Source organism: Macadamia integrifolia, chromosome 14 (genome assembly GCF_013358625.1).
Source record: "Macadamia integrifolia cultivar HAES 741 chromosome 14, SCU_Mint_v3, whole genome shotgun sequence".
Lineage (NCBI taxonomy): Eukaryota > Viridiplantae > Streptophyta > Magnoliopsida > Proteales > Proteaceae > Macadamia > Macadamia integrifolia.
Window position 1 is genome coordinate 19,778,462 of NC_056570.1, and position 9,659 is coordinate 19,788,120.

The window sequence follows — 9,659 nt, forward strand, 5'->3', positions numbered from 1 at the left end:
AAAAGAAAAGTTTTGTAATCATTATCCTACATGATTCTAGGAACCACTTAAATTTCTTACCATATTTAGTTTTAATGCATTTTACATGTAATGGTACGTTTAATAATGATTCGTGTTACTTCCCTTCCCTTGCAACCAAACGGAGCTGGTGGGTATATTTTTATCATCGTTTATCCATGGCTGAAATCTAAGGATGTAAATTGATTGAACTCTTGACCCAACATTTTTTGTTTTTTGATTGGATTCAAATCGAATATAACATTTGGCAGCAAGAAGCCTAAAAGCAATGCCTTGCACCCAAACACAAAAGGAGGGGCAAAATGATTGCCCTACCTTTCATTGAAAGAAAAAATCCCATCATTATTGATGCTTCCACGTGTGCTCCTATTGGCCCCACACTAGTATGATTGATCTAACCAATTTTTTGAAGCTTGTGACCAGCCTCATTACATTATTGGTATTTACATCTGAATTGCTTTTTAACATATTCAGATAGTTTTCAAATGTGTCATAATTTGGCCAGCCCAGTAGGATTGACCTAAACCAACAGTTTGAAGCATGAGACTGGCAAAACATTGTACTAAATGTATCATACTCAAGCATCGACCGATTGATAATTGGGAAGACCAATGTGAGGTAGTGGCCTAGTGGTTGTCCTATCAAGGCTGACCAAATTCTATAACGACATGCTCATACTCTAATTAGCTTATTTAGCTCAATTATAACATGTTTAATGACTTTCGCTAAGAAGAATAGTTCTTCTAATTCTATAAAATTTTCTAGAATATTATTTTCTTGACTATCATTCAAAAAAGTTTTGGATTCCTAGTTATCCATCAATTGTTATCCAAGATTCTAGGACATTTATTAAATGGGAGAGAGAGTTCCACCATGGTAAAAAAAAAAAAAAAAAAAAAATTTAGCATGCAAGATATGGGGGGAGTTTCTTTTTTTTTGGCATTTTTGGAATTTGTGAGTCGCTAATACCCACCTCATTTGTCAACTCTATTCAGTCTGATATTTCTATCATAGGCTCTATAACAAGGTATTGAACCTATGGATCTAATCTCCCCTCTTTTTTTTTTTTTTTTCTGTAATTAATTGGTTAGTCCTTGGATCTAGAAATAATATATAAATAGAATATATAAAGATCTCTTTCTCAAATGAAGAATGCTTATGCATGTTTAATGACCGCTTATAAGACCAATTAGCCAATTAGCCCATTTATATCCTTATTATAGTCCAGTTATTACTGTTATTTTGAACCCAAATTTTGGATTGTAAGCCAACTGACTGAATGGAAATGTGTCTATTCCCTAACTACGAAGCTTGAACACCTAAACTGGTAGAACACCATGCGGGCCTTAAATTGATGGGGATTGATTATGCTTGATCAAAACCGATCTGGCCCGACCAGTTGTCACCTATAGTTTTGGGAAATCAATTTTTTATCTTTTGAATATGGATTTCCTTAAACGGATATAAACACAAATTGAATATGGAATTTACATCCCTGTGAATTGGAGAGTGGTTTCGTGAGTCTAGAGAGACCAATGATGCAATCTCTCTATTGAGTAGCAGAAAACTAATGACGATAAAAATCCGAGAAGACGAGAAGGTAAAGGAGGTTGAATCCACCGCCCCACTAGATGTTGAAGTGTCATATATAGAATTAATCAATGTCCTCACTAAATTTTTTTTTTTAATATATATATATATATATATATCTATATATAACCGGGAATTACCATAAGTAAATAAGGAAAGCCGAAGAATAGAAAATAAATAAGATGGTCAGATAGCCACACTTGCTCGGTCGTTGGTGGTTGCACTACCATCAATGAATGGCCAAAATAGGGCATGCTCATTATTCCATAGGGCACAACGATGATTTTCAGGTCAAAATGCAGGAAAAGTTTGACCCTTTACGTTGTGGAATTACAATGATTCAAACCTTAATGAAAGTGATAATTTGAGGAATTTGATCCTTAGAAAACGACGAGATGGAAATAATGTAGTTTGATCCCTACATTGTGGGGTTATCATAAAAGGATACTCTGTTTAGTGGAAGAGTAAAAATGAATAAATAATGAGATAAATAGAATAAAGGAATAACAATATACCATTCATTTGACTCCAGAATTACTTCTTATCATTCATTTTTATTAGGTAAAAAGGGAAAGTAGATAATAACGAAGATATTCAAACTCAAGACCTCCTGGTGAGCATGGACTTCTTAAACACCATAACTCACCAACTATGCTAAGAAATTATTGTTAATATTTTAAAATGTTACTGTAAATACTTGGGTAATGTATCAACTTCTCCAAAAGTAGAGCACGATTATAATCTATCTATTGATTCTCATACATAAAGAATTCTCGTAGATCAACTATACATCATTCCAATTTCTAGGCTGGATAAATACCTCAGTATACTTTTTGTCGGTGGCAAATCAGTAAAACTCATTACCAATCATCGACTCGACAAGTTAATAACTAACCCCAAAGTCGGAAAGCCAAATTTTTAAGATCAGTTGGGAAGCATATCATGATCTAATCTATATTATCAGCAATGCCAATATATTATGTCTTGGTTTTGGTTTTGCATTCCAACATCAGTAAGGTTGGAGTTTGATTCAATTAGTAGAAAATTCTTTTGGTCCAATAGCAGATCCAAACATGTGCCAACTATGNTGGCACGAGGAGTTTGAAACACTTGCTTTCTCAATTAAGGATTTTTCTACTGTAGATTATTTTTGGGTGACGTGTAACTATACTTGAGAGATTATCTAACCGCTCCCCTGATTCTAACATATTGTTGTTGATGAATTTTTTAAGATGTGAATTATTGATTCTTAACTTTCAAACATTTGAATGCATTTTGTACGTGTAGACTTAAAAGTTTATCTAAACCGTTCTCTCCCCCCCCCCCAAAAAAAAAGTGTGGGTCCCATCTAGAAATCAAATGGTTCAAAAATCAGCAAGAATGTAGTGTCTAAGAATTTGGATCAAATTCACGTACAAGAACAATCTTGTACGTTCCTGATCCATATATTTGGAATCTATTAAATGAAGGAAGAGAAATTGGTCTCCAAATCCACATACCAGGGACATACGAGATTATTCTCGTACTGCTCTTTATTTTCTAACATGTACTTGTTGTTGATCAAGAAACTTTGATGGTTTCAACTGTATTTGAATTAGACTCATTAGAATGGAAAAAGTCACCTGATTGTTTCCAATTTCTGTGGGGAGTTTGGTTCCACACCCCTTATCGGCTCCATCATACAACCATTACAATCGAACTGAGGATCTAAAATATAGTGGCTATGATTGGTTGCCAGGGAAATTTAAAGGGATGGGAAGCGAAATTTTCAAACTTAAAAAGGAAAGTTTTGTAATCATTATCCCACGTGATTATATAAACTACTTAAATTTCCTACCATATTTAGTTTTAATGCATTTTTTACATGTAATGGTATGTTTAGTAATGATTCATGTCACTTCCCTTCCCTTTCCGCCAATAAAGCCGGTGGGTATATTTTTATCATCGTTTATCCATTGCTAAAATTTAGGTATGTAAATTGATTGAATTCTTGGCTTCAAAATATTTTGAATTCTTGACTCCAAAATATTTTTTTTGATTGGATTCAAATGGGATATCACATTTGGCGACAAAAAGCCTAAAAGGCAGTAGTACCTTGCGCCCAGACATGCAGGAGAGGCAAAATGATTACCCTACCCCTCATTGAAGGTGTGAATACTAATCTATATTATCAGCAATGACAATATATTATGTCTTGGTTTTGCTTTTGCCTTTCAACATGAGTAAGTTAGGAGTTTGATTCAATTAATAGAAAATTCTTTTGATCCAATAAAAGATCCAAACTTGTGCCAACTATGAATTGAAATGCTATTTGTCACCAAAGAAAGGCAGAGGCCTTGATATTAAAATTTCATCCCATATGAATCAGGCTTTACAGGTTAAAAGGAGATGGAACTTACAACATCCTCATACATCTCCTAGGGGGCAGATTAATGAAGGCAAAATGCTTCCCTAATACCAATTTTCCCCATTCTCCTTCTCCATCAAATTCTTCATGTGGATGGAAATCAATCATTAGTGCTCGTGCGCTTCCAAAGGATTATTACTTCAGTTTGAGAATGATAGAAACACAAATTGCTGGAATGATTGCCGAATTCCAAGAATCCTTCCTTCATCAGTTCTTTTTCCTTCGCCACATTCTATCCTCACCACAATAGCTCAACATTTTCCTTCTCCTGCTTGTATCACATTTATTCCCATTGAATCATTTCTTCTAAAGCTTAGATATGTATTCTTGAGAACAATCAATGGTGTATAAACCTCTGCTCCTCTCAATCCTGTTATAGAGTTCACATCTTTTGTAGTGAGCGATGATTTGCAATGAACATCAGACGGTTGAAAGTATTTAAACATGCATCCAAAGGGCTCCCAACCACTCAATGATCACTACATCAATGCAGCGATTGCAGACGATTTTCCACCAATCCAATATGTAAAAAAGATTTGGCACTACCCAATAGCCCCCAAGGTTCAAATCTTCTTATAAAATCTATTTCATGGCTGCCTTCCAAGTCCATTAAATAGATGGGATTTTTTTTTTTTTTTTTTTTTGATATGGAAGGCCCAGTAGGAGCCTAACAAGGGACCCACCGATAGAGGAGTGAAGGAAAAGACTCATAACGGACCAGAATGGGCCATGGGGTGCCAAGAGGGCAATTGGTTAGCTGTCAGTGATCTCTAAGTATAACTGTTTTTCCCGCCTGGTCTAATTTAAAATTTGAAAATCCGATCTGGTATACCATAGATACTTGATATTGTGCGGATGGAGAGGATCAGGGCCGTCTATTTTGATGATATGCATTTGAATACTTGATGGCAGTGTTCTCTACTATTTTTTTACCGCGTGGTTTAATAAAATATTTTAATCAGTTGCTTGAAGCTCACGCAAGAACCTTTGCCCTTTATATACATGCACCGCCATTTGCTGTAGCACTCTACTTTTCAGTTTCCATTTTCGAGTTTCAATTCCTTTCAGAGGAGAAGAGACTCCAAAACAAGGAAACACGGAAGGCTCTCAACTTATTAGGGTTTCTGCGATTGTGAATTTGTGATCGCCTTTCTTTGCTCGTGTGCGAGAAGAAGATCGACTCGATCCATCGTTGTTAAGCGGAGATTACTTTGGTTTTCGATCGACACAGGTTTGGTAACTTTTCATCTCAAGCTGCATCTTCTATTTTCGACTTTCTCTAGAGGAATCATCATCTGCTAATCTAAGGGAAAACGAAGAAATCTGTCAATGACTTGCTTGATGATCCGATTCATAGACTTTGTTTCCATACTTTATAGTTCATGGAAAATACGCTTTTGTTATCGTGCCTCTTTAGATTTCCGAGAACTGGAATGGCTTGTCGGTGCCGATCTTTGTTCTGCGTTTTCTCAGGGATTTTAGGTCTTTCCCTTCGGCTACTTATACTTGGATTGTAGACGAAGGATATCTTATGTTGTTTTCTACTATTGGACTGAAGGCGCAGATATAAAGTTCTGGTTTAATGGAGATTGCTTTTCTCTTAAGTTAGTGTTTTTGTTTATTTGTTTTCTAGTCGTGATGACTATTGCTGTCGAGTCTGCCGCAAGGGATGGAAATAAGCTCAGTGTGTTTAATCGCTTGGGGGCTACAGCTGCTAAACCCCTGAAAGTCTGTCGCTATTGGAGGTCTGGGAGATGCAACAGGAATCCCTGCCCCTTCCTTCACAGAGAATTGCCACCACCGCCCAGTATCAATGGAATGGCTTCTAATCGGCCACGGAAATCTGCCCCTTCCAACACCTGGGTCCGGAATCAAGGTGCTGGAGCGGCTAATGTTACTCACAAAACGGAGGACAAAAATAATGGTTCCGGATTGATTAGTGTGTCTCGCAAAATGCAAGACAAAGTCTGCCCTAAGGTTCCACTCAAAACGCAAAACAACAATCATGGTACCGGATTGGATAGTGTGCCTCATAAAATGCAAGACAAAGATTGCCATAATGTTCCTTGCAAAACGCAAAACACAAATCATGGTGCCGGATTGGATAGTGTTCCTGGCAAAAAGCAAGACAAAGTTTGCCGTTATTGGCTAGCTGGAAACTGTAGTAATGGAGACAAGTGCAAATATCTACATTCTTGGTTTCTTAGCGATAGCTTTACATTATTGAAGAAGCTTGAAGGACACCAAAAGGTGCGTCTCTTGATCAAAGTTTGTTTTGTCTTAATTTTTAGGACTAAGCTTTCCGTTACCCATAGAGAAGGAAGAATTTATATATTCGTTTCTCAATATGAAATTTCTTTTTTATTGCATTAATTTGTCAGTTGTTGCACTAATCCAATGAAGCCTGTTGAACAGGGTATTAACGGTGTTGCTCTTCCATCCGGTTCTGATAAGCTTTACTCTGGGAGCGAAGATCAATCTGTACGGTTTTGGGACTGTCACACTGGGCAGGTGATTATAATCACCTAATTTTTTGTTCTATTTGTTTTTAGCTTATTCATTAGTCCCTCTATCCTACTAGCTTTCTATCTATCCAATTCTGTTAATCTATCTATCAATCTTAATCTAGCCTCATTATCTCTTTCAATCTCTCTTATATGACATTGCAAGACATTGTTTTGTTCAGTGTGCTGCTGTGGTCATTTTGGGTGGTGAAATTGGATGCATGATAAGTGAAGGGCCGTGGCTTTTTGTTGGCATTCCCAACTCTGTTAAGGTGATCTGATTTTCATGAAGGGGGTTTTCCCCCACATCTTTCTTTTTTATCATTTTGAAGTTTTGATAGAAATTTAGATATTCATTTCTTAATTACCACTTTTAGCTTAAGTAGCTTGATTTGAGATATACCTTCTTTCTTTCTTAAGTTATGGCTTGTAATGATAATATTGCAGGTGTGGAACATCCAAACTGCCTCTGAATTTAGTCTCAGTGGACCTGTTGGACAAGTGCATTCCCTTGCTGAGGGAAATGGGATACTTTTTGCTGGAACCGAGGTAATTCTTTGGGACAACAAACTTGTGCTTTTATCGAGTTTCAAGTTGTTGGGACATGGATAAATAATGACATGCAAGCGCCCCCCCCCCCCCCTGCCCTTTGATGTCTATGGAGACTTAAAATCATTAAGCAAAATTTCCCTCAATATGGTTTTTACTCTGACCAATATTAACTCTTCCATTTATTTGCTTCAGGATGGTAAAATATTGGCATGGAAAATTGATGCTGCAAGCAACTGCTTTCAACCGATTGCATTACTTGAGGGTCACAGTCATGCAGTTGTTTCGTTAGTTGTTGGAGCTGGTAGGCTGCACTCTGGAGCTGGTAGGCTGTACTCTGCCTCAATGGACCATACGATAAGGGTAAGTTAGTGTGGCAACAATCACGTTTTCTACCCCAAAAGGATGCAAAATATTGCAAATGTATGATAGTTTATTCAGTGTCATGACTTTTTCCCAAGTCTGTTGTCATGTTATACAGAATTTTTATTGTGAGGTATTAATGTACTGTTGTGTCTGATCTCTTAACTTTCTAATTTATGCCTAGTTCTTATAGGTAATAACAACTCATCCTGGCAATATCAGGGAAACCATAGTTTTTATGTCCTTATATACATTGATATTTCAAATTATAGTTATTTCCCCCTTGAATTACATGTTTTAGCTTTTGCGTTAGACATCTTGCTTATCATGTTAACCGACCTAGAATCCTGAACACATATTGTTTCTCTTTATTTGCTTACAATATTTCTACATAGACACGTTAAAACTCATCTTTTGGTGTAAACGGCTGAACTTATTTTCAGGTGTGGGACCTAGAAACTTTACAATGTACCCATACTCTGAGAGGCCATACTTCAGCTGTGATGTCTGTTCTTTGTTGGGACGATTATCTATTATCATGTTCCCTTGACAAAACAATAAAGGTTTGTTATGTTCTGGATTTTTCTAATTACCTATTGGCAGTTCTTTCATTTCAATGAAAAGCTATTTATGGTTATACATGCATCTGAGCTATTAGCTGTGTCTCCCATGTTTATGCAGGCGTGGGCTGCTACAGAAAGTGGTGACATTGAAGTAGTTCATACACACAATGAAGAAAATGTATGCCATTTTGTGGAACTTTTCTTTTTTAGCTTACTCTTACATTTTCTCTTTTCTTGGCTCTGATTACTCTTATGTTGAGATCCACTTAAATTTGGTTGCCTTTTATTTTTCTGAAAAGTAGGTCTCATTAGGATGTAACATGTCTCCGTGTTTGTGTGGAGTTTTCCCGTAGACATGGACATTGGATCACCATATAATTTGAAAGGCTCACAGACATATCCTTTGGGGGGGGGGTTTCTTTGGAACTTCTTGGTCTCATCAGAATTGTCAGTTGCCAAGTTTTTGGCGTTGGGTGTAAATGTTTATTTCTGGACATATTTCTGAACTTAGATAACATATAAAGAAATTGCTCATGCTGAAATTTCTTGAAAAGGCTTACAGTGTAAGTAGGTTCACCATATCTTCTTTCTGATCGTTTAAGAAGTTTGTACGCTATTGAAGTTGGGTTCCTAAGCATAGTGGCCTTAAATGGTTTGATATGATATGGGTAGATTTGTATTCAACCTGTTGATATAACCGCTTGATATCTGAATAATGGATGTGGGTAATTGATTGCTGATTCACATTTTTTCATTTTCTCAGTTCATTCAGAATGTTTATTGACTTGATTTTCTTTTTCATTAAAGGGTGTGCTCACCCTTTGTGGAATGCATGATGGACAAGAGAAACCTGTCCTGATGTGTTCGTGTGACGATAATACTGTGCACATTTATGACCTCCCTTCGTGAGTGTTCAAGCCTTATCATCTCTTCTTTTGTTTGAATATGAATTTGCGTTATGATTTCCTCCCCTCCCCTCGTTTTCCATCAGTAAATTATAGTAGTCATTTTTGCCTTCAAACTACTGTTAACTCTTTTTTGTTTCATGTGTTTTAGATTCAATGAGAGGGGGATAATATTCTCGAAAGAGGAAGTTCGGGTAATACAAATAGCTCCAGAGGGGCTTGGGCTTTTCTTTACTGGTGATGGAACTGGCGAACTCAGAGTGTGGAAATGGGTTGACTTGCCACTGAACCAACAAACGGAGTAACCACACTGTTGGAATCAATGGTAGCACGGTATTGATTGGGATGCAACAGAGAGACCTTGGTTTTCTGTTGAATTTTTTTCTCCTTTTATTTGGTTATTTCCCTGCTGATAGCCATGCCTAAGGTGGAGAAATGATTCAAGTTTTTGTTTTGTAACTCCTTTCAGGAATGCCTGGATGTTAATTCTGTAATCTATCAACAGTAGCATTATTTTTTAGAGTCTACTGTAATTTTTTTGGACAATCATTTTTGTCATGCATAATGCCTTCCCAATTGGAAGAATGGTTGTGCCTCTGAGATTAACCTAATCTCAAATGTAAATTCATTCAAGCAAAGCTCTTTACTGTTTTTTCTTTACTTCATTGTTTCTCATTTTTGTTACCTATTGTATATTTTTGTGGTCAGTGTACAGTTTGTGAGAACTTCAGTAAATAAAGTGAATCAGATTGTTGACTTT

General features: G+C 36.6%; 1 protein-coding gene across 2 annotated transcripts; it reads left to right on the plus strand.

Annotated features, from left to right (window-relative positions):
• Positions 1-5,025: 5,025 nt before the first annotated feature.
• On the plus strand, positions 5,026-9,659 carry LOC122061436 (zinc finger CCCH domain-containing protein 17-like). Of its 2 annotated transcripts, none has more exons than XM_042624690.1 (10): positions 5,026-5,251; positions 5,649-6,265; positions 6,431-6,526; positions 6,702-6,791; positions 6,967-7,068; positions 7,264-7,431; positions 7,875-7,994; positions 8,113-8,172; positions 8,802-8,899; positions 9,051-9,659. In XM_042624690.1, exons 2-10 carry the CDS (start codon positions 5,654-5,656, stop codon positions 9,202-9,204), a joined length of 1,500 nt encoding a protein of 499 aa, XP_042480624.1. In that variant the 5' UTR covers positions 5,026-5,251; positions 5,649-5,653; the 3' UTR covers positions 9,205-9,659. The 2 variants fall into 2 exon arrangements, with proteins under 2 accessions (XP_042480624.1, XP_042480623.1); XM_042624689.1 differs by having other exon boundaries at positions 5,027-5,246.